Source organism: Charadrius vociferus, unplaced genomic scaffold (assembly GCF_000708025.1).
Source record: "Charadrius vociferus isolate BGI_N301 unplaced genomic scaffold, ASM70802v2 scaffold55, whole genome shotgun sequence".
NCBI classification, from domain to species: Eukaryota; Metazoa; Chordata; class Aves; order Charadriiformes; family Charadriidae; genus Charadrius; species Charadrius vociferus.
The window spans coordinates 2616685-2636757 of NW_009648444.1; the positions used below are offsets into that span (position 1 = coordinate 2616685).

Consider the following 20073-nt stretch of genomic DNA (forward strand, 5'->3'; position numbering starts at 1 on the left):
GCATATTTACCCACTGAGATTATGTAGCACACCGCTGTTTTCCATGTTGAAAGTGTTTGTTCTTTTTATATTTGCAGGCGTTGTGTTGCATTCTGAAAAGGGCTGTATATTACCAATGTTTAGTCACTTGTAACTGGGTTACTTCCAGGGTTTGTTCCCTAGTATGAATGATTAGGTTTCACCTTTTAGCTTGAAAATTTGCAAAGTAAACTGCCAATGCAGCTCACCCTGGTATCAGCCTTGATGATGACTAATTGTGCAGGGGGAAATATCCTGTCCAGACATGTCCTCCTAGTGACCATGCTCCCGGTATCCAAACGGAATTCAAGTGCTAAAATGTGTCTATGAATGGCACATGAAGTGTAATTCTGCCTGCAGGACTGTTCATTAAGAAGACGATACAGATGTGTTAAAACTGCAGGGAGTTAGGTTTTTACAGCACAGGTAAAGAGCAGCTTTTCTCTGGATGAATGGAGGTTCACTTCCTCAAATGCAATGTTACTGGGAATCATGAGAATTAAGCGCAGAGATTTGTGTAAAAGTTAGTGATTGTTATGAGACCCAAACCCATATATACCATCAAGTATGCACGCTTGGAACCTGCTCTTTGTTGGTAGGGAGCACCAAGGCCCAGAATGGCCTTTCTGTAGGAATAGGGCTATCCAGTGGCTTCTTAAGGAATTATGTTTCCTGGCCGTTGAGGCTTTTTCCTGGTTTCTGAATGTAAAGTAAGTATATCACTGGACTGGCCCTTCATTCTCAGTTTTCTTGCAGGTTGTTTTCACGTGGAGAATACTTGGCTTGTGGGGAAAGAAGGGGAGAAGAGGAAATGAGGAAAAGGAAACTCTTGGGTTGATGCTGATTAAAATAATGGGCAGATGAATTACTACATAGTGTTTATGACTCTTTAACTGCTTTGACAGTTAGAGATTAAGAAGTTCAGCTTAAGGAAATAGTAAGTAATAGTTTGCTGTTAATGTTAGTATCAATTTAAACCTCTATAATGTGCAGCAACGCATGATGTGTCAGTAGTTAAAAGACAAGTAATTAGATTTTATTTCTATACATTGTTCTGTTTAACTCTTACCTTTTTTCCTTAAAAATTTCTGAGAGAGTTTAATCAGAAGAGTGGGTGAGAGAATTTAAAAGGAGTCCCCTAAGTAGGGGTAAAACCGGCAAAGTTTATGCCACTGGGTTAAGTAGCTCTAATTGAAAGCTCTCTGTTTTGTTTTTGTTTTTTTTTTTTCAGGTAATGACTGATTTGTGTCAGCTGTCTTACAGTTTTAGTTTGTTTGGGAGAGGAGTAAGAGTTTTAGTCTTGTTTAATAAATAAAAAAAACCAAAGCACACAACCAAAATGAGCAAACTATTGCTTGTAGTTGATTCCTGTGTGATCCTTTCTTATCAGAGAATAGATGCAAAACTTCAAGAGTTTAACTCCTTCTGTCTGAGTTTCAGAGAAGTGCAGAAATATTTATCCAGTTTAATATGGTTTCCCTTTGGGATTGGAGTTGCAGTCCAGGATTTACAAAAGGAAAGAAGAAGGAGGGGAAAAAAAAAAAGCCCCCATCTGCTTTCACAAAACATGACTAGCTTGCAGTGTTTAACAGCAATCCTTCAGTCTGAAAACAAACAAATCTGTTGGAGTAGGCAGTACAATATGTCCTTTTATACTTGTTTTCCCCCCTTCCCAAAGATGTTAATTATTTCAGTACAAAGGGGATAGCAGCTACAGATAAAACTGGTATCTCCCTCAATAATTGACGTGCTGCTGTGTTACCGTGGTGGCCTCCTGGGGGAAAATGAGGCTAAGCGTTGCCTTCTAAGTCTGTCCAGTCATTTTTGTATCATTTGCTAAACATTTCAAATTGGACTGAGAATCATCACATTTGCTTTCAGCTCAGTATGTGCACAGCCCCCAGTGAACATTTGGAAAAGATAATTCTGAGACACCAGAGTGGTGATTACTTGCAAACCCCATCCTGAGCCCGCGCAGTGTGTTAACTCCTCTTGCTGCTTTAAGCACACCCCAGGTACTCTGTGTATTCTCCTTCTGGGATTGTGATCATTCTCGTAAGTGCAATTGATTTTTCTGAGACTTCACAGAACTTAAAACTGAGCAGTCCCAACTTCTGAGCAGTCCTCATTGTTTATTCATAGCAGTCCACTGTACTGTGTCCTGCAGGCATTTATTGATAAATACTGGTTTAAATTGGAAACCCTGCCTAGAACTTTTCTTTCACGCCTAACAATGAGAAACTCTAGTTTATAGTGACAAGACCCAGGAATGAGAAGCAGTGCTTAGCACCTATTCAAGTGGGAACTCTGTTGTCAGTGGGAAGAGCAGAGACTTAGTGTGGGACTGTACTTTGGAAGGTAATCTGTTTGAAGTTATCGCACTTAATACTGGTGAGCATAGGAACGATCTCACTCCAGATACAAGTTGTATGTCAGATGCAGGTATCTGTATGGGAGAGTTTCTTTTGGACTAAAACTGGACATTCAGATTTATCTATTTCAATAAGATCTGTCTTTGTGGCTACCTGAAAACTACTGTGTTGTCTTTTGCTCAGGCAGTTACTAGGCAGATGGCCATTAGCGGACCAGCAAAGCAACTTCAGACCAAGCAGGTGTGGGAATGAGCCTAAAAGCTCCCTGCACACCAAAACACTACATCTTGGTGGTGTAATAGGCCTGGCTGCATTTTTTTTTGGGGGGGAGGGAGGGGGGTTGTTGCTTTTTGTTTGATTGGTTTTTGTGAAATACTAGCCAGGAGAAGCAGCAGATTCTTGGACTTTCTTGTCTGCTTATCTCATAATTTGGATTGAATTTAATATATTGGAATTCACATACATATCTGGTGTCCTTTATAAGGTTGGGCTTGGAAAGGAAGAGCAATATTTTTGTGCTCTAATTTGGCCTAAATGTATATGGCATCTTCATGTTGGACAAGAGGTTTTGAAAATCACTGGCAGTTGAAGCAGGAAGTGTGTTTGAAGCAGCTTATGAAAAGTCTGGCTCTCAAAAGGTCATCTTACCCTCCCTGAGTAAATTGGACAAATCTTGTATGATGGATGGCATTTTGGAGGTGATTTACTGGCTTGGAATCTTAGCAGCCTTTTTTTGCTATTGCTCACTGGAAGGATGCCTGGATATATTCAACAGCAGTTGGTGATGTCTACCATCTTTGTTGCGCTACCATTTGCTGGTACTGGTATAGTTAACTGGGCTATGTTGCCATGCTGCTTTTCCACTGTGCAACTCGAGATTAGCTTTTTGAGTTAAGTGATCAAACCCTAAATGGCAAAACCAAAGTGTATTGCATACTTTGTACCATATATTGGTATAGACCCTTGCCTGTGAGTGTATTTATATGCAGAGCAGCAGCAGAGGCCCTGAAAACCTTTGTTGTGGATTTGTGTAAGCATTCAATATAAAGAAATTAATTATCTGTACTGAGGCTCCCCTCCTACCCCCTCACACCATGCTGCACAAAATACACTAAATGCCTTTATATGGAATGTAGCTGCTGCTTCCTGTAAATGTTTATAAGATGTTATTAAAAACATATGTCCTCTCTTCCCACAGACCTTGTTTAGAAAGCTTGCTGCAAGCATGTTGTTTTAGCTTTGCTTGCAAGAAGCAGCATCTGTTGTACTAAAAATGGTAGTTTTGTACAAATGCTTTTGTTGTTCTCTTTTGTAAAGCCAGATAGAATTGGGATCGGCGTTTGCATTGGCTTGCTCCCTTGACAGAGAGCTAGCAGCAGTTGTTTGTGCCAACCTCTGGAGATTTTCCTTATTGAGACTAAACTGCAACCCTTAATGTGATTAGCCATCTTGTTTTAACCCCTGGTGTTTAACTCTGGTGCCCAGAAAAATGGGACCTGTGGCCGTATGTAGAGAATATACAGAAATTGCCGCCTAGAGCCCGGTGTGTATGTGCTGATCATGTACCTGCAGGAGCCTGACCTTTCTGCTCCGTCCCTCTGAGCAGGGCCTGCTTGCAGAGCTGAAACCGCATGAAGCCAGGTACATGCTTGCTCCACCTGTGCTGGCTCAGACCCTTTTCACATCAGTGTGAGTACACTGCTCTAAGGGAAGGTTAGCAGTCAGGGTCAGAAAGAAGTGACTAACGGTGTCTCTTGCGGAAAAGACATCTAACACTATTTTTTGGTTTTGATCATGATACGCAGCTAGCTTCTATAGATACCAGTGCAGTAAATCACTGTACTGCTTATCGTGATCTTTCTTTTACCTTTCTTTGCTTACTCTTTTCTGAGTATATTTTTCTCCTTCTGCCCCTGATGTCCCAAAGAAGCTGTCTGGATTTCAAAGTGGAGGACAAGCTTTTCTATGGCACCTTGTAATGAACTGAAGAGGTAGCTGCTGTTTTCTGTATGTTTTGTGCTATGTGCTGACTCAGCAGCAGCAGAATCGTGTTTTTTCCCTTTTTTTTTTTGGTTGTACTGTTGCACTTTTTCCTACTGTTTGCCACCAACTCCCATAATAAAGAGTAGTGAAGTGTCCTTCATAATAAAGAATAGTGAAGTGACGCATGGGGATGAAGGAGAATAACTTGCAAGGAACCAAGGAAATAAAAGCAACCACCCTTTTAATTCCTCAAAACCAGAATATACAGTACTGTAGCGGCCATATAGTGCTGTAGCCTGGTGCTGTGCAGTCATTTCACCGAGGCAAGGTATTTTCCAGTAGAGAGAGGGAAATTCAGAGAGGTGATGCTGTCCCTGAAGATGGTCATCCCTATCTTAAGAAGGTAATGAAAGCCTGCCCCAAAGCCTATTCCAATGTTTGGGTCCTTTAAAGAAATATAAACTAGGCCTATAAATAAAGAACAGCAGATGGGGAAGGGCCAAAATGTTGGTTAGTAGACAATAAAGCACTTTTGATGGACAGTTTTTATGGTAATATGAGGCAAATAACCAAGTAGGAGGAATGGAGAAGCAGCAATAGGAGAGAAGTTTGTTGAAACAGGAACCAGGAAAAAAGGAGCAGCAGTCTGAGAAAGTATACTTAAATTTAAGTAGTGTTTGGAGATGGAGACCTGGAGTTCGACCACTGTTGGGAGCCATGGAAATTGCTGCAGCAGCCTAGTTTGCTTTACAGACTTGAGATACTGTTTCTTCAACAAGTACAAGAAATTGTGAGTTCAAACCTCACAAGAGGAGAAGATGACAAGGACTCAAGATGGGAGGAGGGATGTACTCTTGCTTGGAGAGAACAGGATGATACGCTGGAGCCCTGAAACCCATTTCAATTGAAGCTGCAGTTTTATTAGTGCCCAAATGAAACATCCTGCCTCCAACCAAATCTCACCCTTTTCAAAATCATTACTTCTCGGTTGGTGTCACCCACCCACCGCAGTGCAGGGCTTCTTGTACTCTTAAACATGTATTGCAGCTAGAAGACCTGCCTGTAGCACAGCCTTACGTGCCCTTGCTTTTTTCTGGGCTTCTGCCAATGAAACTCCTAATCTTCTACAGGCGGATGGCCAGCAGCCAAGTTCAAAATGTGTTTTACTCCGAGTCCATAAACACGTAGCCCTATGAAGTGCATGCAGAAGCAAAAATTTACATAGGATTTTTCAAAGTTTTATGTTTTATTCTTTGAGTAGTGTGTGATCCAGTGGAATTTGGAAGTGGCATCTATCAGATACTGATGAATGCTCAGCATATCTTCTCATGTAGGTTTGGTCTCACAGTTCAGTCCACATAATCTCTCTTGGTGGTCTATAGAGAATTGAATGGTCTTTAGCACAAGACTTTTTCCCTTCTATTACTGTTCTTTTTTTTTTTTTTTAAATACTTGAATGTCATTGTTCACGTTCACAGGCTAGGTTTTAAAAAGACATTTAGGCACTTAAAGATGGAAAGCACATGACTAGGTGTCAATCCCGAGGACTAAACAACTCTGAAAATCGGTTTTATGGGACTGGATAGACAGAATAGTATCCATCAGGAATTACTGCCAGCCAGGAGATGTCAGTGAGTGAGGTATATCTATGGGAGAAGAGAATGAATTGGCCAAGCAGTATGGAGAGGGAGCAAGAGAGAGAGGGTGAGGCATCAGGGAATCAAAGGGAGAAGTGAGCAAGTGACTGGCAAAACACTAGAGAAGGAGAATAATGCCACGGAAGGTGGCCTGGACAGAGTGAGGTTATGAAGTAGCTGGAAGTCTGCATGCACTGCACAGCAGTAAAAAGTCAGCTCCCATTTCCATCAGAAGTGACTGTAGGAATGAAATAGATGGAAAGAGGATTACACTAGCTACAAAAGGTACTTGTCTTCCAGAAAGGACAAAATCCTTTATTGTAGCAAAATTAATTAAAATTGTATTGAAGGCTTTTCCATGTAAACATGTTGCTGGAGAGTTAATTTGCCAGGCGGCTGATAGGACCACCTCATTGCAAGTGACAGGAGCAGTGGTAGTCTCACAGGACAACCTGGTAAAATTTGATGTGCACAGCAGAAGAAAACATTTAAGATCATGAACTGCCTCTTTACTATAGCCGTATAGTCCTCGAGCAGAATTACTATGTGACTGTTTAATCTCTCTATACCCACTGGGCAATGTTCACCTATGCCTCCTAAGGGTGTCCTGCAAATGGCATGTGTTCCGCTTTGTGTCCTGTTCCATTTTTGCATGGTAGGATTACAGAGGTAAAGGCAGAATTGGCTTATCACTGCAAGTATGCAGATATCGCAGAATTATCAGCAGAGTTAGTGTTTAGTGCTCCTGGCACGTATCTGTCTTGTATCTAATGGGTTGAATTTGGAAGTAATGTGACAGAGGGGTGCCTTTAACATAACTTTGAGGAGCCAAGCCTGTATTTTGTTTTGAGGTGCTGGCTTAAAAATCCATGCGTTGAAATTGTTTTTACTAGCTATTCTTTCATATCAAAAAATGCCTGTAGTCCATGCAGTTGCTGGGGAAAAAAATTACCTCACTGAATAATCTATGTATTGCAAGAGGTACCTACTGAGATGAAAGCCTATAAATATGGAATTTTCCTCCTCTCCTGTCACATGTATGGTCCTTTTATTCATTGTCCCTTTGGGTCTTAATTAATGAAGGGCAGGAGGCAACTGGTTTACCTGTTTAGTGTGCTTGTGAAATCATAAGATACCAACTATGGGCAGCTAATGTAATAAAGTGAAGTTCCCCAATGACTTTGAAAGTGCTCAGTGAAATCTAATTGCTTGCAGATCTATATGAGACTTTAAAAAATGAATGTTAGGAAAACTGTCAGTAAAAATGAGTAAAAACGGCCTTTTTTTTTTTTTTTTAAACTTACAGATATTGATGATGTCAAGAAGCACAAACCAGGTTACCTTGAGGCTACAGTTGACTGGTTCCGATTATATAAAGTTCCTGATGGAAAACCGGAAAATCAGTTTGCTTTTAATGGAGAATTTAAAGACAAGGTGAAGATAATCCAAAATTAAAGATGCATCTTTCTATCATGTGACCTCTTTAATACAACCTAGAATTTTTGAAATTGCAAAGGAGGAGGTTTAACAAAAAGAATTTTTATGCAAGGGATCTTTGAATGTAATTTATTATGCTAGAAATAATGTTTTCTGTCTTCCATTCTATTCAGGGGAAAATGCATTGGTTATAAAAGGAAGTTGCAAAAAAACATCCTAATCCTGACGAGACTTACACACGCATCTGTATGTTTGTAGATTTTTTTTTTTTTTTTCCACAGCATTTTTTTTTTTCCTGTCAGGAATGAACAGATTGTCTTTTCAGGTATTTTTTCAGTTCAGATTGATAAATTTTCCTGACTTTTTTTTGGTTTTTTTTAAGGCTCTGCAGTTTAAGGCAGACAATAGGTTGCAGATTTTTTCATCTTCAGTATTTGCTCAAGGTATACATTTTCTTGGTAATTTTATGTAAAAACATTTGAGGTGGTTTTGGCTTGAAGGCTGAAAAAATATTTTCCCCTTTTGTAGAAAAAATGAATGGCGTTTTAAACTATCTACGGTAAAAATGGCCAGTGTTTGAAAGGAGAGTGGACCTGGGAATAGACCTCGCTGAAGAAAATATCTGGATTTTTCCAGAGGAAATTTGGTGTGATTTGAGTAAAAGTGCTTTGCAAATCGTGTATCACACGCTCTCTGTAGACTATTTTTGGCAAAGAATCACAGGTTCCTAATGAATGATGTCCGTGAGTCAACTAGTTCAGCCTTGCAGTGTGCTATCAAAGTTATAAAATGCCTTCTAACCAGCACAGGCAACTTTACATGTTTTTGTCTGGTTAAAGAGATGCCCTGACTCCCTTCTGCACTAAAACTGTCTTTTAAATCAATCAAACGTGGAGTTGTAAGGCTTGATAACCTGATCTTCCCCCTGTTCTCCCAGGAGCTGCTCTTAGAGATTTTCCTGCTCTATAAAGCAGAGTGTTGCTCTGTAGTGACAGTTTAACGGTATATCCCCGTCAGGCCATTGGACTTCAGGCTTGAGGCACTAAATGCCCCAAGATAGCTGGGTTTGGAGCACTTGAACAATTCTCAAGCATTTCTGGAGACCCAGGATGTGGCGAGGTGGCTGTGGCTGTGCTCCAGCAGCTCTGGTGAAGTTCACAATGTTCCAGTGGCATTTTGCCAAGTCGCTCCTTGTTAGGAAATGTGAATGTTCTGTTGGCAGCTCTTTGCAAGCCAGTCTAGATATCGTCATCCAGACACTGAGGGCTTATTTTACTGTACTTTTTTTAAAGCTTTTTCATCCACACCCCGCCCCCAATATTACTTTTGTTTTAAACAAACAAAAACTGTTAAGCAGCTGACATGTTACGTTGTTGCAAATGCTTAAGTGTATGATTGGGCAATTAATGAAGTAAATGCAAATTTTGCCACTAGAGGGGAAACCTTAACTCTGACCCTGATGTGCACGCGTAACAGAGGAGTCAGCTCATACACTTTGTCCCATTTAGGACCTGGTACAGTTTTTTACAGCTGTAGGTGTCTGCTTAGCATCTAGTGCTGATTTTTTTTTTTTTTTTTTTTTTTTTGGTGCAGCCTTCAGGTTTTCTGGCTGTAGACTGAGGGGAAAGTCCTGAATATGTTACCAGTGTATTTGACAGATAATGAAGTTTGTTTCTTTTCATAAAAAAGCATGTTATATTTTCCAGAAATTTAATGAAGCCTCAGAGGAGGCCCCTTAAAAAAAACCCACATGAAACAGTATGTTTTAATAAACTAGTTCTGTGGCTTTTTTTCTGTTTAATAACATTTTACATCATAAAACTTTTCCTTGATGTAAACTAGGATTTTGCTGTTGAAATTATTAAATCCACCCATGAATACTGGAAAGCTTTGCTTCATAAAAAAGCTGATGGAGGTACTATTAAGTGGTAAGTATCCAGTCACATCTTTTTTTTTTTTTTTTTTGTATTGTGCTAGTACTGGTGGTATTCAACATGTGGCAGCTGTGCATGAACTGCTTAGTTTTTTTACTGATGACAGGAATACTCATGATTTTGATTAATAGTTGATAATAGATTATGACTGACTAATTGCACCTTGTATGACAATGATTTATGGGTAAGTGGTTCAGAAAATATATTGATTATAGAAAAGTGACGTAGATTGCCTCAGCTTTTGAGAAGTGGCCCTAGAGTGTTTGTTCGGGTTCATTTTGGGAGAATCTCAGTATTCCATGCAAATCCTCTTATCGCTGTTTGTTGCATCCTTCCATGCTGCATTGCTGTGATGCAAATTCTTTTGCAGCTTAGCATTCCGTATTTTTTAGTAGTTCTCTGGAATGAGAGAATCAAATTCTCTCAGTAGGCTGGTAAATTCTTTACTAGTCTTTGGCCTGATCTAAATTAAAATTGGCTTTATTAAGCTATCTGGACAGGTTTGCATTGGCAGTTCTGGCACCAGAGGCCCTGAAGAGCAGGGTCACCGGTCTTTGCCTGGTGCTTTCCAAGGGCTGTACATTGCCATTAGCTAAACCAGAGGGTAAAGGCTGGGGGGGGAAGCTGTACTTGGATACTCGCTGTTGTCTTCTGCTTTATTGGAAAAATGTGACTTTCTCTCTCTTTCTTGAAGTTGATTGAACACCTGAGCAATTGGACAGGTTCTCCTTCAGCATGGCAAGAGTACTGTACTATAATATTCAAATTTTGGTCTTGATGATTTCAGAGGCACTTTGAGCTTCATATTGAAGAAATTTAAAAATAATTAAAATTGCAGTCTTGCTTTGAGGAATTGAGCTTCTTGCTGTTTACTGTGTAGGACCTTAAAAACTCATGACCAAACTCACTTCTGGTGTGAAAGGATATGTATTCACAGGGAAACGTTTCTGCAAAGTATTTGGTCCCAGAGTTTGTCTGCTCTCTGGAAGTAGTACAGGTATCTGCTGCTTTGTGTTGGAGCAGAATTTTGACCTGTTTTTTCCTTGTTCTTGTTAGATACTGCAGGCAGGTTGCTGCAAAGCAAAGGTGGCCTGCCAGAGAATCTGGCCAACCTTCACACCATCTGTGGTAGTCACATCTAGGTGGTCTTCAACTCCCTCAGGAAGTGCCAGTTTCTCTCTGCTGACTTTTGGGGGGATTTAGTCTTTTAACTATGGTCCTCTGAACTGTACCCAAGTTAGCTGCCAGAAGCGCTGAGTGTGAGCACTGCTTGCATTAATATAGAACATGTAGCCTAAAAAAAACCCACCCTCAAACACAATGAAACAAAGAACACCAAGAACACCTTTCCACTCCCCCATTCCCTTCCAACAGTACTAGTTACTTTGTGTTTTTGACTTACTCTTTTCTTGCAGATACGCATTTCTGAGCTCTCTATGTGAAGGTGTTTTTTTTTCAATAGGTACTTCATTGTGTGTGTCTCTTTTTCCACTGATTGATAAAACGTGTTTTTAATTTTATTTTTCAGTACAAATGTTCTGGTGAATGGCAGCCCATTTTGTTGCAGTGAGGAGGTTGCCCGATCGATTGTGCAGTCGGTAAGGATAATACTTTTTTTCCACCCTTTTTTAAAAAGTGATTAATAGGAAAAGATTCACAGCTCCAAAGCTGAAATAAAGTAGCTAAACTGAAATGGTCCTTAAACAAAAATTTAAGGCATAAAGTAAAAGGAAGAGCACAAAGGTTGTGGGGGAAACGTAAGCATTATAATATAAACCTTTCATTGCAGTGGTCCAATTGTGCTTTCTGGCAGTTTCATTACTGTTCTGGCAGGGGTTTTTTTTTGTTCTGGTTTCTTTTTTTTTTTTTTCTTTTCCCCCTCCCTCTGCAGTGCTGTTTCTTCTGATCCTGAGTAGCAAGATGGACTGCTATTTGTATCTAGCCTGCTGTCTTCTCTGTCTCCCCTGTTGCCATGAGTTACCACCCAGTGTTAGAACTCATTGACTAGCTGACTGTAGTCCCTAATCACTAAAGGGATCCTTTGTTTGTCTACTTGCATAATTAAATGCATTGCTGTGAGAGAGGGGGATGCTTTTTTGAATGTTTCTTAAAGAATGCCTGTCATATTCTGAAAATTAACATAAAATTAAAACATGTGGGTTTCCTGTTCAGGCGAGAAAAATGTCCTGCAGGTCTGATGCTTTCATGTGCAAATGCTGGTGGAGGAGAGTTTCTTCCATTTTAAAATATGCTAGTTTGGATGCCAGAAATTAAGCAAAGTTACCAGAAATTATATGGAGAGAAGTACCTCCAAGTATTACTTTTTTTTCTTTTTTTTTTTTTTAAACATATGCCGTGATTGAGCCTGTGCTCGTGACCACATGAGTGTAGTAGGTATTATGCACATGTGTATGACTGCCTGGGCAGCCAGTGTTTTGCCCCAGTAGTCAAAGTGGTTACGTAAGTTCAGGTGTCAAAGGAGATGCTGTCCACTGTCTTTGCAGTTAACATTCCAATAGCGTTTGTACTAAGAATGTGTTGTCCTGGGTGATGTTTTGTCACAAACAAGTAAGACTGTTGCAAAGAAAAATCAGTTTAAGTCCTAAAGAAGTGTTTAACCTAACTGGTTTTCCTATTCAGGTCTCTTGCTTTCAGTACTTCTTTGAGAGTACCTTTGTGGTTGCACTTGTGAATGTTGATTAATGGGACTGTAAGTTTTAAATGAAAGAAAAACTTATTTTGGAATTCAACTTATGTTTCTAGGCGTGTCAGTCAGAGCTATAAGCAAATCTTTACCTCCTCTATACTTTCAAATTTACAATAACTTCTAGTGAGTGTTTAAATGCAACTAAAATTTCGAGATAAAACGAATTTGGATGGTGACAAACCTGCAAAGGAATATTTTGTTTCGCATTCTCCACTGTTTGTACTCTTAAGTATGTTGAGTAAATAATTGTCTGTTTCAATCAGCTCTATCTGTTTTTTGTCTCTAAATAACAAATAAAAATTTTTCTTGTTTTTTGAGGGGGAGGTTAGTAAAGCCAGTTCATAAAATAGGCGCCTTGTATAAAACTTTAATGTCTTTTCTTATTATGAGCACTTGCCACCTTATCAAATATTACCATTTTCTGGCTTTTTTTGTCTCACATTATTTTCTTTAAGTGATGCTGTTTTCTGAAGTTGTCATCGCATACTCCTTTCCATCATTCTCTTTCACTTCAGTCTAAGTATTTTAATTGTGTCTTTGTAGGCTACTGTCTTTGGTACTTTTCAGTTAGGGAAAAGATGCAATGCTCTTAAATACTGTTCATACTGCATGCAGTTTCCAGTCTACAATAACTAAAAAAAGTAGAATGCTGTTGAAATATGAATGGTGGACAGTCGAACTCTAAATATAAGCAGGGAGGTTGACTTGCACATTTTAAGCAAGTATCTTTTTGTCTAGTACACTACACTGCCCACTTTGGTTGTCAGGCATTCATCTCTTTCAAACTGAAGTGAAAGTACGTGAGTGTTGGCTGCAGAATTTTAATGGCTGTGGTAATTTTAAATGAAAGCTGCCTGAGTATGTCTTTGTGGGGTTTTTTTGTTTGTGTTTTTTGGTTGTTTTTTTTTTTTTTTTAACTAAAAGCAGACATTTTTTCATCTAATTTATGTCCATCTGTTAACTTCTGGATAAAAACAGAAGAATGAAAGCTGAGGTAGAGATTTTATATGCAAGTACAGCGAGAAACATATTTCAGCTACCGCAAAATTTCTGAACTACTTGTGGAGTGAGAGCTGGTTCCCTACAATTGTTTCCTGGGTCAGACTTCAGTTACTGAGTTTTTGAGTGGGTGCTAATTGCCTTAAATCAGGTATATTGCGTTCTCCAGAAGAAAACAAAACAAAACAAACAACCCCCAAAAAAACAAAAACCAAAACCCAAAAGGTAACACTCAGTATTGTTATGAATCAATTTTTATGGTGAGCAAGAGAACTATAAGAACCAAATGGAGGACACACAAATCCTTACCAAATTTTGCACTAATCAGAATTTTATATAGATTTTGATTGGGTAGTTCCCAATATAGCCCTGTTGATTTCAGAAGGATTTATTGTGCTATTATTGGACCTTTCATTATTTTACAGATGTGGGACTAGAATGGCTTGTCTATATTGGGGAATTTCCACTCTACTGAGTTAGTTTCCAGACGGTGGGCATGTGTACTGTCATCTGTATTGGTGGCAAACTAGGAGTGATTCTACAGCTGGTGAAGTTGCCATGTCCAGTCAATCCCAAACTGATAGAAGATAATCTGTGCATATGGGAACACATACTGAACATTTGAACCAGCCAAAATTACACCAGCCTCCTGCAGCTACAAACTCAGTTGATTTTTAACACTAGGTGGTGAAAACTTCTAAGGTTCTCTTGACTCTGAAAATTGTTTGATCACTTTCTCAGCTCTAGTACTAGTATATGTTGAAAACTAAACCCAGGAGGAATACAGCTTTGTAGCTGAATGTGTTCATGCTAAGATGTACTGTTTATTTCAGGCTTTTAAGCGTTGCCATCTGTAAAACTGACCAGGACAGCCAAACCTTTGTTTAACATTAATCCTGAGAACTTCTTGCTCACTTGCTCTGTGAAGAAGCTGCTGAGGACTTTGCAAGTTGGAAAATCTCCAAGACAATCTATATTTAGTTAGTAGAGCAGTGTTTCTCAGACTTATCACATAATTCTTCCCTTATAGTACTGGAAAGTGAGCTAGGAAAGCTTTGCTAGGTGCGATCTCTTTTGATAAAATGCAGAACGATGTCTTACAGGGGAAAATATTTGTCTTTTCCTGATAATTTAAAAAATCTCCAACAAAATTTGAATCTGTATACTTACTAATGTGTTTCAAATAATTCAGATCTAAGCATGGAAGTCTGTTAACTGCCTTTATCCCTGTTTTCTGTGAGGACATTTCCATTTGGAACTTAGTAGAAGCAGAATTTTCTGTTCTGTGGCCGGTTGTGAAACAAAAGATTGGTTTTTGCTCTGGGGTTTTTTTTTGTTTTGGTGTTGGGTTTTTTTTTGTTGTTGTTTGTTTTTTTGGGGTGGGTTGTTTTTTTATTTGTTGGGGTTTTTTATTATTTATTTATTTCATTTTTTAAACAGTGTTCCAAATGAAAGACTGTGTAGTGAAGAGATTCCTGGTTCAGTGGGATGAGTTTTTGATCTGTTCCTGGTAGGAAGGTACTGAGTCCTTATCTCAGACTTTCTGAGCAATTATCCCAGAAGTGGCAGACATCTGCTTATACATGGTAACCATTGGTTCTCCCTGCCTTATGAAATAAAGCTTTGGTTTTACTACAAAGAGGGAGGGTGGTCTCATGTTAAGGCCAGGAAGACACTTTCCATAGAGTGTGAGAGCTCTCAATCCCCACAGGTAAGAAATCAGGAAAGCACAGCAAGAGGCTGTCATGGATGAGTCAAGACTTGCTGGTCAAACTAAAGGGCAAGAAGGAAATGCGCAGGCAGTGGAAATAGGGACAGGTATCCTGGGAAGAGTATATGGATGGAGTCAGGAAGGCCAAGGTGTGGCTGGAGCTGAACCTGGCAAGGGACGCAAAGAATAATAATAAGGGCTTCTATAGGTATGTCAGCCAGAAAAGGAAGGTAAAAGAAAGTGTACCCCCCCAATGAACACAACTGGCAAACTGGTAACAACAGACAAGGAGAAGGTTGATGTACTCAACTTTTTTGCCCCAGTCTTCACTGGCAGCCTCTCTTCCCACATCTCTTGAGTGGATGGACAGCAAGGCAGGGAATGGGGGAGCAAAGTCCCTCCCACTGTAAAAGATCAGGTTCGTGACCACCTGAGGAACTTGGACACACAGAAGTCTGTGGCATCTGATGAGATGCATCCCAGAGACCTGAGGGAATTGGCTGATGTAATTGCTAAGCCACTCTCCATGCTATTTGAAAAGTCATGGTGGTCAGGTGAAGTCCCTGGTGACTGGGAGAAGGAAAACATTGCACCCATTTTTCAAAAGGGTAGAAAGGAGGACCAGGGGAACTTTCGACCAGTCAGCCTCACCTCTGTGCCTGGGAAGTTCATGGAACAGATCCTCCTAGAAGCTATGCTAGGGCACATGGAGGACAGGGAGGTGATTTGAGGCAGCCAGCATGGCTTCATCAAGGGCAAGTCCTACCTGACTAATCTAGTGGCCTTCTATGATGGAGCAACTACATCAGTGGGCAAGGGAAGAGCTATGGATGTCATTTATCTGGACTTCTGCAAGGCCTTTGACGCCGTCCCCCACAACATCCTTTTCTCTAAATAGGAGAGATATGGATTTGATGTGTAGACTGTTTGGTGGATGAGGAATTGATTGGATGGTCACATCCAGAGGGTAGTGATCAACGGCTCAATGTCCAGATGGAGATCAGTGACAAGTGGTGTCCCTCAGGGGTCCGTATTGGGACCAGTACTGTTTAATGTCTTCATCAGTGACATAGACAGTGTAGTCGAGTGCATCCTCAGTGGGTTTGCGGAGGACACCAAACTGAGTGGTGTGGTTGACGTACCCAAGGGACAGGATGCCATCCAGAGGGACCTGGACAGGCTCGAGAAGTGAGCCTGTGTGAACCTCATGAGGTTCAGCAAGGCCAAGTGCAGGGTCCTGCATGTGGGTCGGGGCAACCTCCAGCATCAGTATAGGCTGGGGGATGAGGAGATTGAGAGCAGCTCTGCTGAGAAGGACTTGGGGCTACTGGTGGATGAAAAGTTGGACATGAGCTGGCAATGTGCGCTCACAGACCGGAAAGCCAACCATATCCTGGGCTGCATCAAAAGAAGCATGGCCAGCAGGTCCAGGGAGGAGATTCCCTCTGCTTTGGTGAGACCCAACCTGGATTACCGTGTCCAGCTCTGGTGCCCTTAGCACAGGAAAGACATGGACCTATTGGAATGGCTCCAGAGGAGGGCCACACAAATGATCAGAGGGCTGGAGCATCTCTCCTGTGAGGACAGACTGAGAGTTGGGGTTGTTCAGCCTGGAGAAGAGAAAGCTCTGGGGAGATCTTATTGCAGCCTTTCAGTACTTAAAGGGGGCCTATAAGAAAGATAGGGAAAAGCTTCTTAGGGCCTGTAGAGGTAGGACAAGGGGTAATGGCCTCAAACTGAAAGAGGGTAGATTCAGACTAGATCTAAGGAAGAAGTTTTTTACAATGAGGGTGGTGAAACACTGGCACAGGTTGCCCAGAGAGGTGGTAGATGCCCCATCTGTGGAAATGTTCCAGGTCAGGTTGGACGGGGCTCTGAGCACCCTGATCTAGTTGAAGATGTCCATGCTCATTGCAGGTCCCTTCCAACCCAAACTATTCTATGATTCTAAGACCCGGATTATGTTTGTCACATCCTTTCAGACCAGTCACAGAAATGCCATGTGCGGGTAATTATGCTGGGTAAAGTGGGGAGAAGAATACTCTTTTTCCCATGCCTCCTCACAGGCTTTAACCCACTCTTCTGTGGATGGAGCTCTGTGCCTGCTTGGAGACAGGCAGGCTTGCGAGGGAATTTCACACCAACGTAGCTCTGCTCTTGAGTACTGCACTGTGCTAAGCCCAGCTTTGTGGCTTCTGGGTTAATTTGCCTGCCTGCAGGGTACTGCAAAGTTTTCATTAATGTCTTCACGTGCTGTTAAATAGTGGCAAGAAGTTCCACTTGTTGGCGTGGAAGACATGGGTGGTCACTGTGCGGCTTTGTTCTCCTGAAGCTTCAAATAGCTGTAAGCCCTACCTTTGAGGTTGTTTCTTTTTTGCATGGTTCATCTAAGTGATTACTCCTGGGGTTATCTGCTTCGTAAGCGTAGTTAGGGTGGGCTTGTGTCTTGGCAAAGGCCAACATCCACACATTTGTTGCGGTTGATTTGTGTGTGTGAGTGAGTGTGGTAGGATTCCTAGAAGCAGAGATGCTCTCTGTTGCTTTCCCATCAGTTACGTCAGCTGAAAACTTGTCTGTGAGGAGCTGAGAGAAGAGCAGTGGAGAATTGCTGCTATGCAAGTAACTATCATCCTTGTTGTGAGGCAGGTTGCTTCCAGTTGGTGTTAAAAATGGCTTTAATTTTGTCCTTTAAGTAATAGGACAAGACATGCTTTGTAATACTCCGATTGAATAGTGGTGAATCCAGCTTTGAAATGGACCTGGACTTACAGACCTACATCTTTGAAACGATTTGTCACTTTCCGGAGAACTGCATTCTACTCTGTCAAAACGTGGCTGTAAAAGAGTTTAATTACACATCTTTTTAATATGTTTTTTTTATGTTTGCACATATGTAATGTAAATTGTGTGTGTTTTTATATTCATTCATATGTGTACCTTTATACTGAAACATGTATAATAATGTAATTGAAAAGGCATTTTTACTCTTAAGTATGTAAACAGCAAATCCTGTTACCCTCAAAGACAATACAGTAGGAAAATCCCCTTTACATTAGTTAAGATGTTAATCTATCACTCATTATTAGTGTGTTTGTTTTGTCATTTATGAGCAACCAAGACATTGGTACAGTAGTTATGGGGGAGGCAGAAGGGGAAAAAAAAAAAGGGGGGGGGGGAAGTCTGTAAGGTAAAGCATTGTCCTGTGGGGGCAACAGAAAGTTCTGGTTTTATTAATCTCTCTTGACTTCAGCAGTAAAATAGGTTTGAGTTTGGGTGCTACCTGTGAAACTGTACCTAAACACTGATAGTTGGTTTGATATGTTTTTTTTGTTTGGTTGATTTTTCTTTTCAGGCACCAGTGCCTGTGAATGGAGATCCAGTTTCCCCAGAAGGTACGTTTTTCCCCAAATGCCTTGTGATTTCCTTAATCGCTTGCTTTAAAAATTGACATTAAAACTGTAGTGTTGAAAAAAGGTGGCTTTGTGCGCATGAGAATGATAATAGTTATAGTCTGTCAGACTGTACTGCCTGTACCCTTTAAATAGAACATATGCAGAAATTAATGCATGGTTTGTGGGAGAAGATTATTTTTGACTATGAGTGAAAAGTGTAGTCCATGGAAAAAGATGAGAACACTAAACTTTTCTGTCACTGGTCATGGAAGGCAAATGCATGACATTTATCCTTTTCAAAGAAGAAAGGTTTCTTTGCCTTAGTTTTTGTCATTCTTCACAGTAGCTAACTAATCAAATAAACAGCCCCTTTTCTTAAAAGTGACATAAACATACTTAATTTTCAACTGTAAGTTCTGAAGACAAAATTCTCTCTTTCACTGTTATGGCTGTTTTTCATGTTAACAGAACATGTGTTTTTCATCAAGAAATAAGAATGCATTCTACATTTTCGTTTTTGTTAACTACTTTAAAAAAAGATATTTTTTTACTGGCAGGAACTATAGAGAAGACATACGTGCTTTTTGAGATGCAGGGAGTTACAGAAACACTAAGAGAAACTTAGTCATGAGTCAAGTTCCAGATTGTTTGCGAAGTAACATCTGTGTAGTCAGTGTCATGGGAAAGCATGTTGCATTCCATTTGCCCTTATATGGCATGCCAATAAATAGCATTTATTTACTGAACTATTGCATCTCAGACCTCTGACAGACAACTGAACATAATCTGCCTGATCTTTGATGTTTTCCAGGGATGGTCACGTCAGTCTTGTAACTTGTTGCGGAATTGTTTCAGCCAAACTGTTAAAGTGAACAGATACTATTTTAAGGCAGTGCTTTAGGTAGGCTGGGGATAGAGCTTACCCAGCATTAGTATGGGAGGGGAGATAGCTGAAAGGGCAGAATGTTACTTTTCCAAGTGTTTGTGTCTGGCTAGTTGTATGGAACTAATGTCATTCTTGATATCTATTTTTTTTTGTTTTAGTTGATTCCTGGCACTTTTTCCCCAAGTGATCGTCAAAGTGTTCTGAAGCTGCATCATCAAATCTTAAAGTCATCTGTTTTTTGAAGACAGGCAAAAGCACTAATTGTTGGGTTCCTGTTGAAACAACTTTTCAACTTGTGTAAACCTTCTCTCGTGTAAATAAACTCTGACATTATGAAATGAATGTTTCCTTTCTGTGTCTGTCTTAGTGCAGGGTGGAGCAAAGAGGAGAGGACTGGCTTGCTTCTTTGTTTCTGAATGTCAGAACTCCAGAATTGCTCTTATCCACTCATGAAGTGTAGTATCAAATGAGATAAGGTGTCTTCAACCTTCTTCCCCAGATTTTGAAGTAATCCAGCCATGAGGTGCATAGAAGACTGTGTTAATTTCTATTTTAGGGCTTGTTTGGCTGCCCTGACTGTAATCCTTTTCAAGTAGACAATAATCTTTATGTAATAGGCTTAGCAGTTTACCATGTTCTTTAATATGCGACTGTGTGCTTTTCCTGAGTTGTATTCACTTTTGTGCCCAGCTATCTTTGCATGCTTCAGAGAGTTATGAGCAGAGCTACTTGCTTTAAAAAAACAAATGCAACTTCATTCCAAAGAGTAATTTTACTAGGAAGGGCTAATTCCATAACAATTGAAGTAAGGATGCATGTGTGCTCTTTGTACTACATCCTGTTTTGATAACTTGTGTGTTTCATCACACAGGAAGGACTTTCCTTATGGAAAGCTTCCGTTTTTAGAATTGTCTATGCCTGAAGACTTTTGATAGTTCCTTATTCAGTGAGACAAGATTAATAAAATGTGTAGAACTGAACTTTGTGCTTTTACGGT

The 20073-nt window shown here is 40.3% G+C and overlaps 1 protein-coding gene across 1 annotated transcript in view; it reads left to right on the forward strand.

Annotated features, from left to right (window-relative positions):
- PPA2 (pyrophosphatase (inorganic) 2) overlaps positions 1-19418 on the forward strand; it is a 44566-nt gene extending 25148 nt beyond the window's left edge. Inside the window, exons 7-11 of the mRNA XM_009885526.1 lie at positions 7317-7444; positions 9290-9375; positions 10910-10979; positions 18151-18190; positions 19235-19418. Coding sequence (XP_009883828.1) covers positions 7317-7444; positions 9290-9375; positions 10910-10979; positions 18151-18190; positions 19235-19263 — 353 coding nt within the window. The 3' untranslated portion in view covers positions 19264-19418. The remainder of the gene's footprint in view (positions 1-7316; positions 7445-9289; positions 9376-10909; positions 10980-18150; positions 18191-19234) is intronic.
- The last annotated feature ends 655 nt before the right edge of the window (positions 19419-20073 follow it).